The 24,564-nt window shown below is 33.7% G+C and overlaps 2 protein-coding genes and 1 pseudogene across 2 annotated transcripts; 1 reads left to right on the forward strand and 2 right to left on the reverse strand.

The window, feature by feature from the left end:
* Nucleotides 1–395: 395 nt before the first annotated feature.
* On the reverse strand, nt 396–5,580 carry LOC149183717 (putative E3 ubiquitin-protein ligase ARI3; annotated as a pseudogene).
* Nucleotides 5,581–6,361: 781 nt separating this feature from the next.
* Nucleotides 6,362–10,877, reverse strand: LOC149183718 (low molecular weight phosphotyrosine protein phosphatase-like). The gene is made up of 4 exons (XM_089415041.1): nt 10,820–10,877; nt 7,291–7,403; nt 7,050–7,185; nt 6,362–6,465 (listed from the first exon to the last, which is right to left on the reverse strand). Exons 1-4 carry the CDS (start codon nt 10,875–10,877, stop codon nt 6,362–6,364), a joined length of 411 nt encoding a protein of 136 aa, XP_089271167.1.
* Nucleotides 10,878–13,769: 2,892 nt separating this feature from the next.
* On the forward strand, nt 13,770–22,166 carry LOC149183719 (protein DETOXIFICATION 16-like). The gene is made up of 8 exons (XM_089415042.1): nt 13,770–14,159; nt 15,619–16,163; nt 18,834–18,920; nt 19,005–19,061; nt 19,147–19,385; nt 21,603–21,721; nt 21,817–21,903; nt 22,080–22,166. The coding sequence occupies exons 1-8, from the start codon at nt 13,770–13,772 to the stop codon at nt 22,164–22,166; spliced, it is 1,611 nt and encodes a 536-aa protein (XP_089271168.1).
* The last annotated feature ends 2,398 nt before the right edge of the window (nt 22,167–24,564 follow it).

Genomic DNA, 24,564 nt, shown 5'->3' on the forward strand with positions numbered 1-24,564 from the left:
ATGGGCCTGGAAGGCTTACATTGCAAGTGTGATAATACATGAATGGAGCCCCATCTTGATGTACAATGTTCTCCATCCTCCACACTTCACAAGAATTTTTTATAAATTTCCATTAACTAAGATTCGATTGCTCTCGAGGAGGAATATTTTACCAGAACATCAGTTGTGACTATTGATGGTGACTACAAAACAATAGGATGAGGAACTTAGAAAGAAGAAGAATTGAGGCAATGGCCTCTTTTCCAGTAATGATTATTAGACAAGGTTATTAACCCTACAAAATGATGATTTTCCAACTCCATAAATAAAGCATTTTCATCATTACATCAATTCAACTCTCTCAATCTCTTTATCAATGTCTCAAGTGATTTTTTCTTTGCATTTTGCTTCAAATTTCACATACCAAAGGTTCCAAATAGTCTGTCAGATGAATCTCTGTATTTCTCAGAAACCATGACCACTTTTCTGTAATCCAACGAACTATAATGCTTCTCCCTTATAACAGGATTCATGAAATTCTCTGGATGGTTGTTTAATAAAAGACTAACCAACCGCCTTGCCTCTAACAAATACTTTTTTGGATCTGTTGCACCTTCAAGCTCATCCAAGCCACTGTCATGAAATTGAGTATCTGCAAAAGATTCTAGCAGTTTCAAATCAACCTCAATTCCCATAACAACATTTGTATTGAACCGCTTAACGTTATCACTGAGAAATGTGGCTACAATGCAATCTGATATGTGCTTCAGAACACCCCTGATCACATTATCCAAAACCTGCGAAGGTAAGTCTTCAAAAAGATTTCAGTAAAGAGACTTCACAAGGTCCTTTGAGGCTTTCTCTTGACTCATGAAACTTCGCAAGAACCCTGACTATCAAAGATCCACAACAGGTATGGGGTTGAACTTACTACATTTTAAGTTTGTTTTTTGTCAAGCATGTATCTCTTGAATGAAATCTTCATGGCATGCGCTTTGAAACAAATCAAGTTATTCATGACAAAGAAGTTCTGGTATAAGAACAAATTGTGAATACACTTGAACACAACATTGTAAACATACTTGAATACAGCATTACTATACATGTTTAATAATGAATGCACATTAATTGTTGAACATCTATACAACCTGAAAAACAAACAATTCCCATGTGTAAGAGAATCAGGACTACATTGCAAAGATCAACTTAAAGAGAAACCACAATGGAATTTGGTAAACAATATTTACAGCCATATGTATTTTTCACAACTTTGTTGTCTCCTAGGTCCTAAATCCAAGAAAATCTCAGCTCCTTTTATCATTCTTCCCACCCAGAGCATTTGCAAGGCACTGTATCATTCTTCCACTTTGATCCACATTTATAACAAAACTCGTAACCACATCTGAAACAACACCAACCACCATATGTTTCAGTTCTCCTTGCGGTTTAAATAACTAAGCAATGCCTCTTAGTTTTCCAGTATTGAACAGCAAATTTCAATGACAGATTCACCAGAGGCTAGGGAAAGATATTAGATAAGTAGTTTTCAAATACCAGGTTTGCCTAAGCTAGATACATTTGAAGAAACATCTTTGTTAAGCCATGAAAAATTAGTATGTAGCTTTGCTTTTCAATTGGAAATACTTAGGCATCCATATGTACACAGTAAAGATATCATAACCTACAACTACGATTAGAAAATCTAATTTTCAGATTGGAACCAATTATCTTTATCAAAGACAAATAGGGTATTATCAAAAAAAAATATTCAACAAAAATGCATTTTACCTGTTTACTGACCTGCAAATCATGTGACAGCATCCAGACGTTTTTTCAACAATTTGTCCACTTTTTCCACACAGTTGCCAATCTTTTTTTTTGCGAGCTTTAATAGACACAAATCATCTTTGTCCCTCTCAGAAAAAGACAATTTCTCCAGGTCAGAGCAATCCAAACCCACATGCCATGGCACACCACATTGAGCACAAAACAACCTTCTACATTCAGGGCATTCTGACTCTTTAATAACAACAATAGTTGGCTCAGTTGAGCTTCCTACTTCAAGCACATCCTTCAACAAGAGTGCTGAGCAATCCTTGAACGGGCAATAGAACTTCTGAGAACTGGGAATCTCTTCTTCCACCAATGCTAGACACCATTCTTCTAGGGTTTGTTTAGGAAGGATCGATTGACATTGTTGAGGACTTAAGTGCTCGCTGCAATTTGGCTCAGGGCAATGAATGGGCTCCATTTTTTCTTTCAATCTGCTTTGGATATGCAAGACCATGCAATTAGAACAAAACATGTGCGAACAAACCATACCATCGAAAAAATCAGATGGGCATTCTGCTTCTAAACAGATACTGCATTGTTCTTTCACAAGAGGGGTATATTCACTTGCTTCAACCACTTCCTTGCCTTCCCTTCTTGCCCTTTTGGGCGAGGGAACTGATATGTTTCCGCTTCCCAGGCGTTTACCAAATGAATCCTGAGGATAAAACAAATTCCAAAAATAAAAAACAAACCAGCATTAATTGAATGGCCATGAAGAATGAATATGAACCTAGGTGGGATCATCGTTTTCTGATAGAGTACTGGAAGTTGCTGGATTTGAATTTGAAGGAGAGAATAAATTTGCAGATTTGGATACTGTCAGTTCCTCTTCAAGCTGCAATTGAGGTTTAGATGCTATCAATTCCTCTTCAAAAACCCTCTAGGCTCATCTACTACATGAATGAAGTCCTGGTAGTGTAATTTACACACATCCTCAATCTCAACTTCCTTAATTGGTCGTACACCGCAGAACAGGGTTTTCAAACCACGAATTTGTTGATCTTGCACTGCAGAACAGGGTTTTCAAACCATGAATTTGTGTGCACCACAAAACAAGGTATTTAAAGCACGAATTTGTTAATCGTGCACCACATAACTGGGTTTTGGAGAGAGCTAAGCAATAATGCCACCAAACCATAACTCGGTTTCGGAGAGAGTTAAGCCAAACCATAACTGGGTTTTGGAGAGAGTGTCAAACAGCAAAAGATATAGCCAGATGTCGAGTAAGAAAACATATGCCAGATGTCAATAAGGGAATGAAAGTGTTGACGACTGAACTCATTCAAAAGGAAGGCCTATCGGCCTAATTAAATTTGGCGTTCAAAATATTAAAAATACTATTATTCAAACATGTCCCTGTTTTTCCTTTAAATACAATACTATATAAATTCAATAGAAAGAAATCGGGCAGCTTTTCCATGGTTCTCAGGAATCAAGATTATTAAAGATTTGAAGAATCATAGTTGAAAAGATATTACCCAAAGACGGACGGGCCTTTTAGCTGCCCAACTGTTCACCGAAACTATGAAAGTACAGGCGTCCTTCTTAACCTTCTCATCAATATCGAATAATAGAAAAGATGAGAGTATTCTAAAGAGGAAAGCAATGGAAATTTCATGGAAAGCAATTCTACAATGGCCTCAATTTTGCAGGGAAAGTAATGGAAATTTCAGTAGGAAAAAAACAGAGGAAAATTTTGGAAAGCTATTAAGTAATGGAAATTTACACTCCTTAATATCAATTTTTTTGAAAAAAAAAATGCCTAAATTGAATCATGTTTGGCCATACTAAGTTCTAACCAAATTAACGCCTCCGTAAACACCCCCTAAAAGAATTCAAAAGTGGTAGAGAACATTGATGGTTCATTAGTGTTAGCAAGGAAATAAAATAGAATGAAGTTAAAATTTGTGCATACTAGAAAGAAAATTGAGTTTGAAGCTCATCGGAGTCTTAGGCCACAGACAATAAAGCTCAAGCGATGGGAAAAATTACTAGTCCCCATTCTCCTCCCTGCACATAAGTTACGTTGCACTCATAAGAAACACAAACATTTAAAATTTTTTAGAAATTCACAAATTAACCATTTGGCAAACATTATAAACAAGATGATTTCGCTCTGCAAGTCTCTAGTACAAGACGAAAGAACAAAAGATCATAAACAGCAATTTTATGTGAAGCCTTCGAATGTCACCACAACTTCCACAGATGATAAATCAAGGGCCAGGATGCCCAAACAGTGTGTGACATTTGAATCTCCTCCCTCTATCGTTCCAACCAGAAGCCATAGGCATGTTGGGGTGACCTCTTCCGCAGATTATTGCTGCATCGCTAGTCAATAATAACATGAAGAGTTGAGCGGCTATTTTTCCCTCTCCGTTGTTAGAGGATCAGGTGGACAGAAACCTACCCTCGGAGAGGATATGTGGATTATCTCCATGGCTATTGCGAGCTATATGGGTTGAATATGAGAGTTATTACACCCGCTTTGCACGTTATAATGGCAGGATATCCAAGTTGTGTCGGTCAGATAAACAAGTTCTCACAGCGAATACGCAATCCATTACAATATTTGGTATGCGAGTTTGCAACGATGGCAATATCTATCTAGCGCCTTGTGATAGTTTGCAAGTTCCAACAATAGAAGTAGCGAACAAGATACGACAAAAGAGATATGGTGGGTTGGTTATGAATCACTATTTCTTCTAACTACATTCAAATGCAATGATCAAATGGCTTAAGATTCTTTAATTATCTAACACATAATCCAAAGGTGCATAGTGATGACAAGTGGACAATAGGAAAGTTTTTTCAAAGGGAAATGTCGTAAGCCATAAATTGAGGAGCAATGGCGACATAGGAATAGGCAAATCTAAATAAGATGCATAAATGTGCATAAATTGAGGAGCAATGGTAACATAGGAATAGGAAAACCTAAATAAGAAGCAGAAATGTGCATAAATTGAAGAGAAATGGGGACATAGGATTAAGCGTGACATAGGAATAGGAAAATCTAAATAAGATGCATAAATGTGCATAAATTGAAGAGCAATAGGGACATAGGAATAAGCAAATATAAATAAGATGCAGAAATGTAACAATCAACATCTAGGAACATATGTCCCCAAGTCGCACCTCCTTTAATAAAAGCTTTGTCACGATGGTGCACATGCAAGCCTATACAACTTGTACCAAATTTCAGTTCAGGATTGCTTCTTTCTAAATCTGATGAGCAATAGCCAAGACTACCATCAACAGTGAAACATAGTTTTAGCCTGGTTGCTTTTACAGACATGCATGACATAAGGTAATGTTTCTTGATAGATCTCTCAAATTGTTAAATATGAGAATCTCTGATTACCTGAGAATATAAGTGGCAATATCGATTCACCATGGTTGTAGCTTTCCTGACCAAATACTTCTCTGCTCCATAATCTGAAGAGTATTTGAGGAACTGCATTGCAGAAGACAATATAAATTGTATATTAATACCCATCAGGATCGAACCTTTCAGGACTCATATAAGCACATGTGCCCACAAAGGAATTGCACTGGGCCAAAGTGTAAGCCAACACAGTTCTGACACCGAAATCGGCAATCTTGACTTCTCTTATTGATCAGTAAATTGGAGGGCTTTATATCATGGTGAACAATTTTGTTCTGGTGCAGGTAATGCAAGCCCTTGAGCACCTGCCTGGCAACCTCAGCCAAATAGTGTTCTGGGATTTTCTTGTGGGTTTGAAGAACCAACGCAAGGGTTCCACCGTCCATGTAGTCCAACACAAAAGAGGCTCATATATTTGTATCGTCTCAAATCAACATCTGTCTCCACATCGCACCTCCTTTAATAAAATCTTTGTCACGATGGTGCACATGCAAGCCTATACAACTTCTACCAAATTTTAGTTTAGGATTGCGTTGACATTGAGTTCAGATACCAGCTATCTAGAAGAGCATGTTTCATTGTATTTTCCTTCATTTCCGGTATAACCAGAATCACCACTAGAATTCACATGGAAAAACAATTTAGTCTCTATCAACTCCATTAAATGCAATACACATATTAGATATAGGTGCACAGTCTCTATCATCTCATGTTGGCAGAGGCAGTAAAAATGACTTCAATTATTGAGAAGTAAATCAGTCATCTAATCCAATCTAGCACAAAATTAACACCCATGGCATCCATCAACATCATGGATTGGTTAAATTTGTAGTTATGGATCCTCCCATATTCTGTTATTTCATGACCCTTCACAGTTTAAAAAATTGATAGCTTCTACAAGTTGTAATATTAGCAGCCAATCCAATTTGAAATGAATTAATACAATCAAACAGAATATGCAGCCCACATTCTGTCCAAATACGATTTGCAGGCTCTAGATTTATAACCCAAAGAAATTTGCAGGTCCAAAAGAGGCTCTTTGAAAATGCTTCGATTGACTTTGTAAGAGTGTCGACATTCATTTGTTATTGTATTAAAAATGGCTAATTTGAACATGTGAATCCTCACTTTGTGTGTCATCATGTCTCTTATATATGCAAATGGCAACTAATCCCAAGGATTGAAGATTTCTAATTCATTGAATAACAGGAAAGAAAATAGCTTCGTTGGAAGGGTGTGCTTTCTCAATATCAATGCAGTATCAGGCACATCTGTAATGCCAACAACAACACACAAAATCAAAAAATCATTTAAAGAGAGAACCAACCTCAAAATAAATCTCAGATGCTATCACACTAAAACTTCACCATAATTGAGCAAAGTTGAGTTCTCATACCATTGTTGTAGGGAATCTTTTCAGAGCTCCAAGGTTGCAAGCCATCGGCACAGTAACTGTCCATTTGATATCTCACATCTTCTTTGCTCCTTCCACTTTCTCCATCTGACTGTAAAAATGGCTTCCTCCATGGTATGAGTATCATAAGGAAACGATAAAGAATACCAAATGTAACCAATTACCTAGCCAAAGCAATAAAGGCCTTGTGCGTTCTTGCGCTGAAGGAGAATTGTCAATATGTTAGCTACAAAATATATCCATCCCATGTTATTAATTTATTTTTGCACACAACTTAGAAACTGATTAGAAGCATATGTTAACAATAACATAGACAAAATTTAATGTACATTTTGTTGAATTTAACAATAGTATTGGCTTATTAGATTTGGTTTGGAATAACTTAGCAAATGAAACTGAAAATTTTGGGAGCTTTATATGCCATTTATGCTTTTTATTTACCTTTGTTCTGCTTATCCATTGCAATTATTATATCAAACTCTTTAAAGTTTGTAGGTGATATAGACCTTGATATAGAAGTTATCTCTATTCCACATTTCTTGGCTGCATTCTTCATCCTGGGATCTACAGGATCGCCCTTCAAATAATTTCAACATATTAATACATGATACCTATTTATTGCAGTATAATAAACAAAAATACGAATTCAATTAGCCTTGACCCATGATAATCTAGAACCTACCTCATGGTAGTCAATAGTTCCAGCAGAGTCAATTTTGAATGCTGATGTCAATCCTCTTTTCTGCACAGAATCACGAAATACAGCCTCTACAGTGGGACTCCAACAAATGTTGCCTTCCAAGAACAAGAATAAAAAGAGATTATTTTCCTAGACAAACTAACAAATATTTTTTCAACTACTTAAGATATCTAAACTTGCAATGCTTTTATCATCCCCAATTGCAACAATAGGAGCCAATAACAAATCATTATCCTTGACAAATTAGATAATAATTTTTCCACAGCTAATAATAATTATCCTTCTTGACATTGATATGCATCATGACCTTGAAAAGGCAATCATGAGCATTGAGATATCAACGGTAACTAGTTACTAGAATTTATGCTTTGTAAAGGATTGAAGTAATGCATAACTCTACATGAAATATTTAGTTACCATGAATTGGTACTAATTCTACAAAGTTTTTATGAAGAAGTTTATATTGGATATTATCTCATATGATTGTTCTTTTTGTTCCATTTTCTACCAAGTTGAACTCATGATTAAATATTAAAAAATGTGTATCATTATAAACTCAACAACTTATGTAAACATGAAGCGGGCTCACATGTTTAAATCAAACTGAAAAGCATCACTCAGCATTAAAAACAGAACTATGGAAACCCAATCCTTGGCCCTGGATTCCACTAAAATGTTTCAACTAGATTTAATGACTAAAAACACAAACATTGAGTGCAGAGAGCATAATGAGCCACACTCCTGGGTGACCAGCTCTGTTTTGACATGAAACTGACAACCATAAACACACAAAAATTATCTAGAAAATACATACTATGGAGAGACCTTATGGAACCAATAAATTGACCATTGAACTTAGAAAGTTCAGGCAACTGGAAGTAGCAAACAAAGTGATCATGTCAAGAGTCGGATCCTTGCTTCAATGGCCCTCCGCACACCACAGCCTTTGATTTGATTTCTTCCTTAGAAGCAGAGGGGCTTCTTTTTTAAAGGATAATCCCTAGTCCATTAAGATTGATCATCAAAGCATCAAATTTCACGGGTTGTATGATGGGGAAAATAGTTGAGACAAAGCCAAGGCCTTTCTGAAGTGAGATTTTCCTTCCTCTATCTTCCACATCCAAGGCTGGGCCTTGATGTAATGCTCTAAGTTACCAGAAATAACTAGAAAAATACTAAATACGCTAAATATAGAAAGGCAGTGTGGCTCAAAAGTATAATAATGATGAGACACATCTACAGCTCTTTAGAAATAGGAAAATATCTCTTAATAACCAAAATATTGAAAAATCATACACAACTATGTGAGAATGGCTATAATAATCTCTTGTATATAGTAATTAGGCCCTCCTTATTCATGAGGACCTGGTTCCCCATTAATGTACCATTTCTTTATCTTGTGTCATCATGGAAAAGTTGTACCCTAACTAACAACCCCAGCTGCCCCTAGACTCCATACTAATTTCTCTAGCAATTTTACTCAGATCTGGTTTTATCGTAAAAACAGCCAGGATTTTGTCAACAGGTGGTCCTTAAACAGCAATGAAAATATTTAATGTTATTTATGTGCTCGATATAAATATTTAAGGTTGTTAAAAATATATTATCGTAGAGTTACTGTTTGTATGATTATTACTTACCTTGATGGGACTTTGAGAATCTGAAAACGTGTAGAGAACCCCAAACTAAAAGCTCTCGGATAAATCAAAAACATGTCATAGATGGAATGGCAATGGACATGACAAGCAGCATTCCTATTGTGGCAATCAAAGCTATTCTACCTATGAGTTCCAAAATAAATCTAAGCATTGTTGTTTGGTAAATCTAACACCATTAATAGTCTCGGGGCAGCTCAATCGGCGATGGATGTCATATAAAGTCTTATGTAAAGTTTATGGTTCAATCGGCGGTGGTTGTCATATAAAGTCTTATGTAAATTTTGTGGTCCAAAATCCTTAATTAACTTTGTGGACGATGTGTGGGAGCATGTATAGATTCACCTAAAAGTTATAGTGGTAGTAGTCACAATTGACTCTATATCATGCAGTACAAATTCACCTAAAAGTTATAGTGGTAGCAGTCGCAATTGACTCCATATCATGCAGTACAAGCCCATACCTCGCATAGGTGTTGATTCCTTTATATATATATAAATATAAATATATATATATATATATATATATATATATATATATATATATATATATATATATAAAAAACACTCTGATGATGTATCATGGATCTAACAATGATAGAACAAGGGATAGCCATGCGGGTCTCTGCGTTGCACAAGAACTTCAATAGAATTTAGACAACGAGGCACATAAGGATAGTGCACAACCTTTAGTGTCTATGTCCTTTTGTATTTTTGACAGTTGGTTGTCGGTAACTAGCTTAACGGGTTGTAAAGTTGTTCAGTGATATCCACTAATTCTGTAAACTTCACAATAGCAAGGTAAGGATGAAAAAATCCCCTTGCGGGCACCTTAGGCTAGTTTGAAACTCGTCAGAGAGATGGTTGTCCAATTATGGACAAACGATGATAAATATGTAGTCTATCATAGTAATATCATTTTGTACAAAAGTAGCCAAATGAGCTATCTTAATTTTGTTGCGGTTCCACAACGTTGGTTGTTACCTTGCATTAGAACAGTTTAGCCTAATTGGTGGATTCCATATATTTCTGTAGTAACCGTGTACTAAATCTCATCAGATGTTCAGGAAACTGTACATCCTAAGTTTTAATAATCCTTAAATTAGAGGTATATATTGCAGTCATTGTTTTTCATGTTTGAGCTGCATGGCTTTGAGCTCAAACTTAACTCTTTGATCATCAGGCACCCACCCTGGCTTGAGAGGTCACACCCATAACATTAATAGCCTAAGGGGATATTGATTCACTAGTGAGGTTGGTTGTTAAGATGTCCACCAAGCTTTCTCACTATGGGTTACCCCATCCATATGGCACCAAGGAATGAGGCCAGGTGCAGATCTCAGAGGATTTTAACAGAATAGTTATCCCTTAGAACTGGCACTTCAATCGAAGAATGTAGCCCCTCACATCATGTTTCTTCTTGAAACTCTCAAAAGGGTAGACGAAAATTTCGATGTCCTAATGGAACGTTTGCTTGTATTCAGGCATTACTAAAATTTGCTCTCTACAATCATTGGGTGGATTGTATGACTGTAAAAATCTCCAGTGCCAATTTATTATGATTTGTTCTAATAGAAACATAGATGAGAAAATGGGTCAGGGTTTTTAAGAATATGGAAGCTACGGAGAACCTAGCTCCTTTAGTTGTATTGAATAGAACTACAAAATTTAGTTCGCTCAAGTCAGGCATGATACAAAGAATTTTGCTTGGCTTCAGCTTTGGATCTTTAGTGTACAATAACTATAATCTTCTACAATTGGATGGCTGACAATAATGGTAGACGTTATGGAAGCATCATTGCGAACAATGACTGATACCGAACTCACTCGTTGAATCATTGGATGGATGGTACTCACCAAGGCAATCAAAGAGAACTCCAAAAGCCTTGAAGGTTACAGATGAATCAGACACCATGGCCCTCAATGCTTCTCTTCGTCCTCTTGGTGCTCCTCTCCATCCTCCTGGTCTCTTGCAAGTTCAGATTAAACCTCCAAACTTTTGGCCTGAAATGAGATGATAAGTTGTGCTAAAAATGGGTGAAGGTGCAACAATTTGGGAGGGAGAAGCTTTCAAAGAAAAGAAGGAACTGAGAAAGAATGGGCGATGAATGAGGTTGCACACCATCAGCTTCATCTACCACCCACGAATTAATAAAGTCACGCAGTTCTTGGAGTGAGAGTATTCCTTTGTCAATGTAGACCCGTATTTCGATTGCGCTAATTGGTCATTTTCATCCATAAACTGATTACAAGGAAGAGGAACTATACTAGATTTCTCAGCAAACCCATATCTTCCATCTACATTGCATTCAAATTCATGACGTTTATCATCTTTTGCAATCTCAAGATTCACATTAGAGCCTTGGGTTTTGTAGTCCTTACCTCTTCCCATATGTTCTCCTTCTTCTGCACAATCTGAAGGTGTTAACTGCGGATTCTCCTTGCCAAACTCCTCCTAAGAAGCCCTCAATTCCTTGGAAGCAACACAAGCACATTTTCTAGATATATCTCCATCTACTTTCCTTTCACTGCATTTTCATTCAGCGGGTTCCTTCTTGGGCCGATCATGCCTCTTTGCAACAAGGAATTTGCGGGGTTGAGCCTTGAAATTGTCCAAACCCCAATCTAGGTAGTTAGCAACACATCTCCTAGATTTACATGAATGAATCCCAGAGGCATTTCACAGGCCATTAGATGTTTTCGCACTAAAATTAGGATCACGGTTCTCTCGAGCAATGGCAGTAGAAGGAGAATTGAGCCCATTGTTAATATCATCTTCCTGACTTTTTCTTCCTATCATGAGGACACTTGAAATGAGGGATGGGACTCCACTGATTTGGGTTTCCGAGGAGGGGCATTGAGCAAGAAAGTTTCCTTCAGTAGGGAAAGATTTCTAAGAAAACCCATATCTGATTTCTCAGAAAACCCATATCTTCCATCTACATTGCATTCAAATTCATGATGTTTATCATCATTTGCAATCTCAAGATTCACATTAGAGCCATGGGTTTTGCAGTCCTTGCCTCTTCCCGTATGTTCTTCTTCTTCCGCACAATCTAAAGGTGTTAACTACATATTCTCCTTGCAAAACTCCTCCTAAGAAGCCCTCAATTCCTTAGAAGCGACACAAGCACATTTTCTAGATATATCTCCATCTGCTTTCCTTTCACTGCATTTGCATTCAGCGGGTTCCTTCTCGGGCCGATCATGCCTCTTTGCAACAAGGAACTTGCAGGGTTGAGCCTTGAAATTGATCGAACCCCAATCTGGGTAGTTAGCAGCACATCTCCTAGATTTACATGAATGAATACCAGAGGCATTAGCCAACAAAGGTGTTTCTAAAATATTGGATTTCAGAGACCCACTAGAGCTTTTCACAGGCCCATTAGATGTTTTCGCACCAAAATTATGAACACGGTTCTCTCCGGCAATGGCAGCAGAAGGAGAATTGAGCCCATTGTTAATATCCTCTTCTTAAGACTTTTTCTTCCTGTTGCGAGGACTCTTGAAACGAGGGCTGGGTCTCCACTCATTTGGGTTTCCGAGGAGGGGCATTGAGCAAGAATGTTTCCTTCAGCAGGGAAAGAGTTGGGTTCCAAGGAGGGGCATCGGATGCACTGGGTTTTTGAGGAGGGGCATCATCCACTGATTTGGGTTTCCCATGAGGGCCATTGATTTGGGTTTCCGAGGAGTGGCATTCGCTTTCTATTCAAATGGTTTCAACTAGGAAAGATGGGTATGGTTCCAGTTATAACTATATGTTTAATCCAATGATGGGAATTATTTGAATTGTCTAACATCTTAATTAAACGGATCAGGTGTGACAAGAGGGGAGTTAATTTCAGAGAGGAACGCCTTATAGCGTAATCAAAAGGAAACACCTTATGGCATAATTATCAATGTGAAGTTAACATTATTGTGGTAAACTTTGATAAATATCATAGTCATAATTAAACAACATGTCATGAATGTAGTAAGATATAAATTGTGTAATTTTAATATGACCTACTCATAAATTAATTGACTTAGACTTTATTATATCATCTTAACTTACACTTTTCATCACGAATATTATAACTAAGTTAACGAAATTGTTATAAATGTTCATCTCATAGCAATAACTGCATTCGAGAATGCCAGCCATCATTGCTAGTTTCACATCTAAGTTATTATATCTATTCCCACAATTTTGAAAAAAATGTTTATATCGTATTTAATAAATCATTTAATTAAAACAAAATACAAAATGACAGTAGTGTTATCTTTCTTTAGTACTAATACCATGTTGTCAGACTTCTCATCCAAAACACATGTGAATTGGAACACGGTTATCTTGCTCTGAGCACTTGTGGTATTGTTATCTACCACCCCCGGAAGGTAAATAAATAAGTATTTAGTGCATCTGCATTTTTATACAAATCGAAATAATCATCACAACAACATGAACCCAACGACTTATACCCTAACGAATATGATATTCCAATGGATATTCCATGATCAACAACACACCACCTAGAAATTAATATTCATGATTCAGAAAGCAATTACCCATAAGCGACTCTGTCTGCTGTTGAGATTTCTAGATTGCCAATTCCTGTCATGATCTTGTGCTCACAACACATAATTTTTTTGATATGGCAATGTAATTTCGGAAAGGTTTACTGATAGAGCCTGATTCTAATCTTGCCATCCACAAATTTTTGGACTTCCTCAGGGCCACTGCCTATTTTCTCTGTTGTTGTCATCATCAGAGGAAACAAATTGCGCGATTGAATCTTGAAAGCTCCCCTTTAGTACACTTCGCATCATGAAAATCTGCAGAAGAGCCGAGGAGGAGTTGCTGACTAGAGAGGATGATGAGTATGAATTGGCCAGTGTATCAAACAGTGGTGGTGAATCTCCCAATTCTCACAAGTATGGTAAAAATCCTCATGGAATGCAGAACGAAGAAAGTCTACGAATATTAGTCACTGCTAATATTCCAATTACAGAGAGAACACTTAGGCAAAGGTTGGAGCCATTGAAGCGGGAGATCTGGCAGCAGTTATGTCTGGCAGGGCCCGTAGGAATTCTGAACATTATGGAATACCTCACTACAATGGTGGCTCTTATATTCGTTGGGCATCTAGGTAAAGTGGAGTATGCTGGAGCGGCGCTGGCAACCTCCATGACTATTTCACTGGGATACATTTTATTGGTAATTAATTTTTTTTGTTTTTTAATTTCGCTGGCAACCTCCATGACTATTTCACTGGGATACATTTTATTGGTAATTAATTTTTTTTGTTTTTTAATTTTTTTACTAATTGAGAAAATTGGGTTTGGAGCAATTCTCTTTCATATATAGACTTGTTTAGGATTGGATCACAAGACTTGTTTAGGATTGGATCACAAGATTTGTGAGACCAAGCCTCCCCATTTAATAGTTGGACTACATCCTTTAGATTATTTCACATATTTATTATGAATTCATCAACTACTGATCTAGGTTATATATTTTAGTCTTAAGTCAAATTGACTTTTGCAATTGCAGATACTAGAATATTTTGGAGATGAGATAGATATGAATATTTAAAAAATTATAAAATCAATATTCAAATTATCTTTTTAACTTTTTTATTTTCTTTTTCCTCTTTAATTATTTCTAAAAGTTTTATTAAAAATATAATTTTTAAAAGAATACATAATTTGTGTAATAATTTTATTTTCATAATTTATACAATATCTTTAGTCTTGTGCACATTAAAATAATTTTTTTTCTGTTTTTATATAAGTTTTATTCTATTTTCAAATCTATATAATTCACATATTATTTTTATAAAAAATAAATTTAATAAACATTAAATTTTACACAAACTAATTAATTTATATTTCATAAAACAACACAATTATTTTTTTAATTTATCAATAACATAAAAATATAAATATGATATTATGTAATATATTTAATCTCTATGGAATATTTTAAAATATTTTTAGTAGAAATTTATTTCCAAGGTAGTTATATTTTTTTTCTCTTTTAATTAATTTGATTAATTAAAAAAATTGTACAACTTTCATATGAAACAAAGCTATGATTTTTTGGGCATGTAGTATTAATAAACCATATTAAAGTAACAAGGTATATTTGCAGATTAAAAACATTCCTGAGAAAGTGGAGATAAATATCCATAAATAAAAATATTATACCATATTCTTTCAAATGTATATGTTTAACTTATGTATTAATTAAAGTGTTATAAATTTTTTATGTTTTATTTTTTTGGATTATAGTTTTAGTTATTTTTTTATTGAAATTTTATAATTATTTTAATAAGAAATTTTTATTTATAAAATTTATTTAATTGAAATGTTTTAGAAATTAATAATATTATATATTTTTAAAATAACTTATTTTTAATAATATACAATTACAATTTAGTAGGGGTCGTCGATAGATTATGATGGAGTGTTTTGTTAACTTAGATGTGAAGTTATTGATTCAATTTCCCTTAATCTAGGTAACATATTAGATTTGAAAAACCATTTCACTCATAATCAAATAACATATATAACATATAGACATAAGAAGATGTAACTTACCAAACTTAAAAAAGACAACGACAATCCCATCCACTGCTATGGGGGACAATGATTTTTTTCATGTTTTATTTCAGATAGGCATGTCAACTGGCATGGAGACGCTGTGTGGTCAAGCTTATGGAGCCCAGGAGTATTACATGCTTGGTATATTTCTGCAACAAGGATTCATTGTTCTACTTATATCCTGTCTTCCTCTCTCAATATTATTTGTAAACATGGAACGCCTTCTGCTTCTGTTCAAACAAAACCCACAGATTTGTCAAATGGCTGGAAAATATGCATTGGGTTTGTTACCTAGTCTGTTTGCGAGAGCCATATTGAATCCTTTGGCCACGTTCCTGCAAATGCAGAGCATTGTATGGCCAGAGGTCTGCTCTTCTACTATTGCTATTGCATTTCACCTCCTAGCATGTTGGTTGACAATATACAAGCTCGGTTGGGGATTTATTGGTGCAGCTATATCCACCAGTGTCAGCTCTTGGGTGAATGTTGGGATACTGGTGCTGTATATTAAGTTCAGTGGGCTCTGCAAAAATACATGGCTGGGATTCTCCAAGAATTGTATTCATGGGATCAAGCACTTTCTCAAACTTTCAATCCCTTCTTCTGTCATGATCTGGTACGACTTCTTGCTCCACTGTAATTGCAATTATATGTTTGAGGATTAAGATGATTGTTCACGTTTCCAAAAGTGATAGATGAGTAACACTGCAACCCAGTATTAGAATTGTATTTGATCTTTTCCACTATAATTGTTGGTTTCACATGTAACAACTCTCAAACCAGTAGACAAGAGACAACACAACTTCACATCATGTTCAGTTCTTTATCTTCTTTCCTTTCCTATTCACCTAAAAGTTTCGAAGAGCCATCCTCTATTTACATTAAAAACTCGTGAATAAGTAGTAAACGTATAACACAACTTCCCGCCATATTTAATAATATTTCTCTTTTTATATTGTAATTTCCACCTTAATTCTCTCTTCAAAAAGAACTCAGGTTATCATTAATATAAGTTCTAATTACCTTTAAATGTTTGAATTTATGTTTAAATTCAATTGAATAAGATAGATATCAGATAGATATGAATGTATCAATGTGGACAATTAAATCTATATATCAATTAACTTATAATTGAAAAAAAAATCAAGAAGAGATAGCCACTATAAAGTTTAAACTAGTTGTAGTTTTTGGTTTTTTATTTTGAGGTAAGTTTTCATAGTTTGGAAATTAACTGGAATGTAAGTTTTTCACTTTTAAATGACATTGTGAAATGTTTAAAAAAATTGTAATATGTTAATGAAACCAATTTTTCAAATAGACATTCTACTCATAATCAAGGATAAATAAAATTTTATATTTATTTATCCTTTGTTTAAAGGAATCTATAATTGTTAATCCCAATTCAGGTATGTCTTCATCAATAACCTAAAATTATTTTTTTAATTACTTTATTCTTAAATTGATCATTTAAGTTTGGATAACTAAACAAAGTAGAAATTTAATTTAATTTTAGGATTGCTCCCCTAAAGTTACAATAGAATAAAAATAACGTCTCAATTTCATCTTCACTTTCTTTAACTTTGAACAAGAAAAATAAGCTAACCTAAATTCAGATATTTGGACAAGGTAGCAACAAAGTCACTATTAACTTTACTGTTACCATGTCCTATTATCTGAAACATTGAAATAAGCATAGCTTCTCAATTTCATCTAAACTCTTTACCATTCAAGAAAAACAATATCCCTCACTATTAACTTTACTATTACCCTGTCCTGTTATCTGAAGCTACATTGGAGTAAGCATAGCTCCTCAATTTCGTCTAAACTCTTTACAATTCAAGGAAAACAATATGCTCCATTTGATCAAGTTTGAAATAGTATTTCATTATTTGAAATCAATAACATTTAATTCAAACTTCAAATTCTAATAAATTAATCTTCAAATAATATATATATAAACTTTGTTTATCAAACACATTTCATCCCAATCACATTGCAAATTGAGTAACAATGTCTATGCCCCATCTCTGAAATTGCTCTTTGACATTTCCTTTTGATCAATTCACTATATAAATATATTCTCTAAACATACAAATAATCCTCTAAACATGCAAATAATCCATGCCTATTGTATCTAAACTTGCAACTTAATCAATGTTCATTCATAGAATCAAACACTTGCAACTTAGTCAATGTTCATTCATAGAATCAATGTTGGAGAGGAAAACAAATCACACCTCATAATATGGTTGTCACAAACACTTTCATCGCAGAACTATGGTAACGACCTTTAATATGATCATCATGAAATTATCCATTTCATTGCTGTAACGACTTAAAATTAGAATCTTCACACAAATCATATGTTTGTGGCAATGTGGTTTGGGGCAAATTTTCGATGTTTTTATTTGTATTTGATATGTGACCCGAATAAATTTTATACCAGTTAAAAAACAAACAAACAACTGAGAAAAAAATAGTAATAAGTTTTGATGATATGGTATATAGAAATTCAATTTTAATTTTGGAAATTAGAAAAAATAGAATAAAATAGAATGTAAAAGTTAGTGTTTTTTTTGTTACTTTGTTGTTTGGTATTTGAAATGAACCGTTTTCAAGATTATTATTTTCTAATTTTAAAGTTACTTTCAAGTTAGACACTATATTGGTATATGAGACCTTCTTGTTTGTGGGACAATGAATCCACCTAGGTGTAATGATAAATGAATTGTTTTCAAGATTATTATTCTCCAACTTTAATGTCACAATCATGTCTGACACTACATTGGTGTATGAGACCCCTTGTTTGTGAGACAATGGATCCACCTCTGCCAGTGATTTGACTACTAAATCTATAAAAACAATACTCTACCCCCTCCGATTTTGAACCTAGGACTTCTTAGAAAAAACACATGTTCTTAACCACTATAACAAGATTCCTCGTGTAAAATCCGTAGCAGGACTCTGAACAGGAGAGCAATCAGGACTGTACCGAAAAAGTCACAGCGTGAAAAAGTAACAATATTGAGAAACAAGGTCCAAAAATGAACTTTGGGAATAATTACTGGATGAATACGAGCTGTGGCTAATACCCGAGGCATAGGAGAAGCATTTTCTTAATGACCCAATTTCCATTTCTACCCTCAAAATTTCAATGCTTTTAAAGCTTCAAATTTCAGTTTTTTATAATATAAACTTTAAATAAATCTATCAGCTATGTTAATTCATTAGATAATAAGTATTATTTAAAAAATGAAACATCAACTTTTCTTTTTTCTGGTTGCAGTTCAGATGATTGGCACTACGCTATATTGACCCTACTTGCAGGTCTATTACCAAATCCCGAGCGTGAAATATTTGTCTTAAACATTTGGTAAGCCTTACACATTCGTTCATGAGTTTATTTCTTCCATTTCTAACTCAATCTTCCTTGCATTTAAGTTCTGCTCTTTTGCAGTGTGAATATCCTGTCTCTATGTTACATGATACCCTTGGGAATAGGCATAGCCACAAGGTGAGTTCATGCAGGTACTTCTAAGTTAAATTTCATTTTAACAAATAACCAAATAAGAATTGATATTTTTTTCCTTGTATTTCAGCTTGAGGGTGTCAAATGAGATTGGAGCTGGGAGGCCAAAGGCCGCAAGATTTTCTGTATGTGTTGCAATAGGTATCACGACATTTCAGGCCATATGCGTCTCAGTGACATTGCTCTGCATGAGAAACGTTGTGGGAAGAATTTTCAGCGATAACAAAGATGTGATTCATTATGTATCAACCATAATCCCTATTGTATCAATAACAGTTCTAACAGACGGTTTGCACGCAGTTTTCTCAGGTTCAACACTTACACTACAACTTCGTAACAAATTCTTGTCAGAAGTATAGAACCATATTCAACTTAAATCTAAACCCTATCAAAAGAAAATGAAATATATTTTTCAGAAAATTGCACACTTCAATTTGTACTAACCCTGTGTACAAATGTGTCTATTTACTGTGTACCAACTACTTCCTTAACTCATTTTCACAAAGACCAATATTAAAATGAAAAGTATACAATTAAATGAAGAGGGAATTATCCTTTTTGAATTTCCTTTATTAACGAAAATATATGTCATTACACATGAGAGAAAACTATATAACCCTATTAAAATGGAAGTACGCAATTAAATGAAGAGGTCATTATCCTTTTTTTAATGAAAATATAATGTCATTAAACATAAAGAAAACTATATAACCTTATTGAATTAACTTGATTATATATTTTGTTAAAGATAATATTTTAAAATTTGCAATCTAAATAAATACAAATATAATATAACACATTGGTTAAGTTATACTTACTAAATTCAACTTAGTTTCAAAATTTAATTATAAAAAAATCTAAAATTTTACACTTGAATTTGATTCTGCCACTAATAAGTTAAATCCAATTGGCCAGTGTACAAGCTGGCATTACAATAGTAAGTTAATTAGGCCGTCTCCCTAAAAAGGAATTCAAAGTAATACCATAATAATTATTTTCCCACTCCCTAAAACTTTCTGAAACTAAGTACCTAGAATTTATGTTTTCATTTGCCCACTCACCTCCCGAATTCTTACCGCTTGATGAAGCCGGCTATCTTCACAAAATATTTTGAAAACTATCTCTAATTCACAGAGCACACATAAAAGACAAATAGCATTGTAATAAAGGTCCATTTGTTAGTGGTGTCAAAGTTTAGGGATGACCCGAGTAAATTGGATCAAGGGTGATTGGCAAATTTTAGTAATATAAAGTTTCAATTTGGGTGAATAATTGTTTAGGTAAAGAAAATAGTAAATTTTGTTATTGAAAAATGGATTGGATTTATAGTTTGTTATTTTAATGGAAAGGGAAAAAGGAAAAGGTTTTGGTAATTTGTTAGCTTTCAAATTATATATATAATATAATTTTGAATTTTTTTTCCTAATTTATTTTATTTTTTATTAAAAAAGTTGCATTTTTTATTTACAATATTTTTTTTATTTTAGATTTTTAATTTTTAAAGAATTTAAAATTATTTGATAATTATGGATTTAGACTTTCACATGAGATGAACAATGAGCCAGACTTTGGTTATTAGGGATTTAGACGGTTTAACATATATTGAGGTTAGATATTATGTAATATAGGGAAAGCTTATATCATAAACACTTGAGCAAAAAATAGCCTAATCAAAACAACCATTAAGAAAATAACAAATGAAGTTCTTGGAGATATCAACAATAAACTCAAATACTTAATGATGTTGATGATATGATTGACATTATTAGATTCAAGCTTGTAGTACTGATCAACTAATCTTGAATAAATTAATCAAACATTTCATCTCATCATCTTTCTGCTGCATATGTGACAATCAATCCACATGAAAACTGAAAACAAAAATGAAACACTCTCATTCCTACTCACTCAGTGATGAACACTGTAAAGAAAGATGAAACACTTTCATTCCTACTCACTGATGAACACTGTAGTTGTAGTCGTTATCATGGGTAACAAATCAAATATTTTGTAAACAAAATATCTCTCTTTGTGAGGTTTTGTGGAATCAGAGGTAAGTTTGATTTGAAGTTAAGATTTTTTATATTTCTAAAAATAATATAATTTTATATATTTTTATTTTTATGTATATAAAATTATAAGTATTAAATAAGGAAAATATTTATAATTTATTAATATTAACCATTGTTTGAAAGCGCAAAATAAATAAAGGAAAACAGTTTAACTAGAAACGATGAGTTGAAAATAGAAAAGGAAAAATTATAATTTTTATATTATAATAAATTATAATTTTTATATTATAATAATTGTAATATGTATATATATATTTTAATATTAATGAATTTGGAACTTATTTTATAGATTCAAATTTAAATTCATATTCAAACTCTCACCTGGTAACTATGCTCCAAAGTACGAGTTTCTCCTAAACCTGAGTACGATGCATTTAGTTTCCCTTCACTCAAAAATTGTAAAATCTATTTGCATTTTAATTTTATACATCTGAATTTATCTCTACATATGCAGGAGTAGCTTCGGGGTGTGGGTGGCAAATGTTGGGAGCATACGTTAGTTTGTTTGCTCTCTACGTTGTGGGTCTGCCCGTGTCAATCGTTCTGGCTTTCATTTGTCACATGAGAGGCAAGGTATGAAGCTAATTGTTATTTCAGTTGAAACATAAGCTGTTGCCACTGATATATGAATAAATAGAAGATCTCCATGACTTGCATTGTTCTGCCAGGGTCTCTGGATTGGTATAACTGGAGGATTGGCTATTCAGATACTGATACTTTCTTTGATTACCATATTTACATCTTGGAAAAAACAGGTAAAAGACTTTTTCCTTTATTCATAAGAGTATATTTTTTTCAATGTAATTACCAGAGTTTGAGGTCCGTGGCTTGCCCATTGAAGAGTAAACACGAACCGATGCTAATGAATTGATCCAACTTGCATGCATTTTTTTTTTAAACGTTTTAACGAACATTGGTTTCACATTGACAGAGTGCAGAAGCCAAAACTCGTTTAGAGACCATCCAACGGCTAAATGGATTTTCCATTCTGGTGATTAGCGTTCTCCAATCTTCTTAGTTTATTTAATTTTAATGCTTTTAGTTCTGAAACTCTGTTTACTGGTCACAGGAAACGGAAATTGGGGTGGTGATATGATCGTTTACATATATGTTACGTTAAGGTCAATCAACGTTCACATTGGGTACCAGAGAAGTTAATAGCGGACTCATTGTACAAGTTGGCATAGTGTTTGAACTTTGAATCCATGTGCATGAGTCATACAAAGCACAGCTAGATAAGTCATTGTACAAGTTGACATAGTGTTTGAAATTTGAATCGATGTGATGGTCATGGTCATGGTCATTATTGGCAATTTTGTGAATGAAATTTGGAAGCATAATATTTGTAATAGATTTAGATTTATTAATTAATTAAATTTTGTTTAATGATAAAAGATTTGCATCTCAACAAATTTATAAATTCAGAGTTATAATCATTTATGCTTATTAATGAATATATTTAAATTAAATTTAAATATATTTTTTAATCAATTTTTTTATATGAGTGTAAAATTTGGAAAATTATTTCTATTTTTCAAGAGATTTAATCCCTTATGTGCTTGATAAACTTATGGTTTATATATATATATATATATATATATATTGTAATTTTGAATATATAAATGGATACAATCTCTTGTAAATCTTTTTGGGTACTTGGATTGTGTAGACAATACAATTTAAACTTGGAATTCTAACAAATCTTTAATAAATTTGAGACAAATGAACAAAATGTAGAATAGTGAGGCTACTTGAAATGTTTTAAAATATTTTAACTTTTTAATTGTTTGATATAATATGTAAGTATTTGACATTGAAATATTTTACTTAACATGGCAATGACATATTTTATTTATGGAACACATTGTCCATGTTAAAAAGAATTGTTTGATAAATATATTTTTAAATACACCTAATATTACTTAACCTTGCATATTGAAATATTTTATTTATGGCCCACATTATTTTTTTATTATTAATAACATTTTTTAATGTCACATATCACTTTTATATTAAAAAAAATATTTTATTTTAAGCTTAGGCTCTTTGCATTACTTCAAAAGAAAATTACATAGACAAATGTAGCTTACTACTGGTCTATAGTAGGAAAACCAAACCAACAGAGTTTACTAATACCTCTCTAGATCAAAGCATCCTTTATACAAAAATTGTTATAAGCAAGTTGGTTGTGCTAGCCCTTTACGTACAACGACATAGCTAGTGAGGAGGATCCTTATGCATCTACGGCTTTGAATCACCTTCCTAATCTGAGGAGAAGTCAATGTTGGTTGATCTCCTCGCTAGAATGATTAGTGTATGGTCCATATCATCAATTTTGTCCTCCAACTCTGTAATTTGGATTGTGATTTCTTGTTGGTTGTCAACTTTGATTGTGACTATGTGCCCCATGAGGATCTTTGTGTGTCAATATACATTTAAAACTTTCATATACCAAGAAAACCAAGACCCATTGGAGGTTCTTGTATTGGGAATCCCTTCTTAGGTTGCATTGTCGACATGGGTGTATGGGATAAAGGAAAGGAAATATAAACCCAAACACCAACAAAACCAAAGGTAAAAAGAACTTTGACATGAGAAACAACAACGAAATAGATCCTTGCAGAGAAGAATGTTACCACCATGCACGAAGTGACCACCACTAAGAGGTCAAACCCTTGAGTGTTGAAGGACCCTGACAAGGAGGAACTGTGTATAATCACGTTGCCAAAGAATTTCAGCATGGTTGATTGTGGCTATTGTCATGCTTTAAACTACGGACCACTACCAATATTGAGATCCCAAATGCAGAAAGATTGATAATTCATTATCCAAAAGCAAAATCATCCCTAAGAAAAGGATAATAAAATAGAGTTGCAAGCTAGAGGAGCCAAAAAATTGGTGCTTTACGAAATCCCTAAGAGACATTTAAGTTTCCAGTGGTAATCCCCATGGAAAACCTCTTGTATGTGAAATGATGTCACAAATTCAGTGTGAATTTTCTCCCAACTATTTTTGGTGTGGTATGTGACTGCCTTAACCTCCAATTAAGCTCACTTGTACTCTCCCCTACCCTTGCTACTGTTAGAACAATGATATCACATGTTATCGCATTTGAAGTGACATGCATACATACAGTGCTATATGTGAGGCGTGCTCCTTGGCACTCTACATGGGGATATTTTATATTAAAAACTGACTAAATTACACATGTCCCTTCTCTTAGTAAGTAACTATTTTTTTTGCTTTTAATTACTTTTCTCTTTAGACATCCAAATATTTTACTATGGTCTACATTAGAGTATTTTTTTTTTAACTCCCTATCTTGAAATAAATTTGTTAACATGGTGTTCTGAAGAAGATTGTGTCAAACAGGGATGCAAATTTTACTTCCAAGTCTTGGAATGAGCTATTTTGCA

Source organism: Pinus tabuliformis, chromosome 3_2 (assembly GCF_031772625.1).
Source record: "Pinus tabuliformis cultivar Carrire ecotype Pingquan chromosome 3_2, CPIR1, whole genome shotgun sequence".
Lineage (NCBI taxonomy): Eukaryota > Viridiplantae > Streptophyta > Pinopsida > Pinales > Pinaceae > Pinus > Pinus tabuliformis.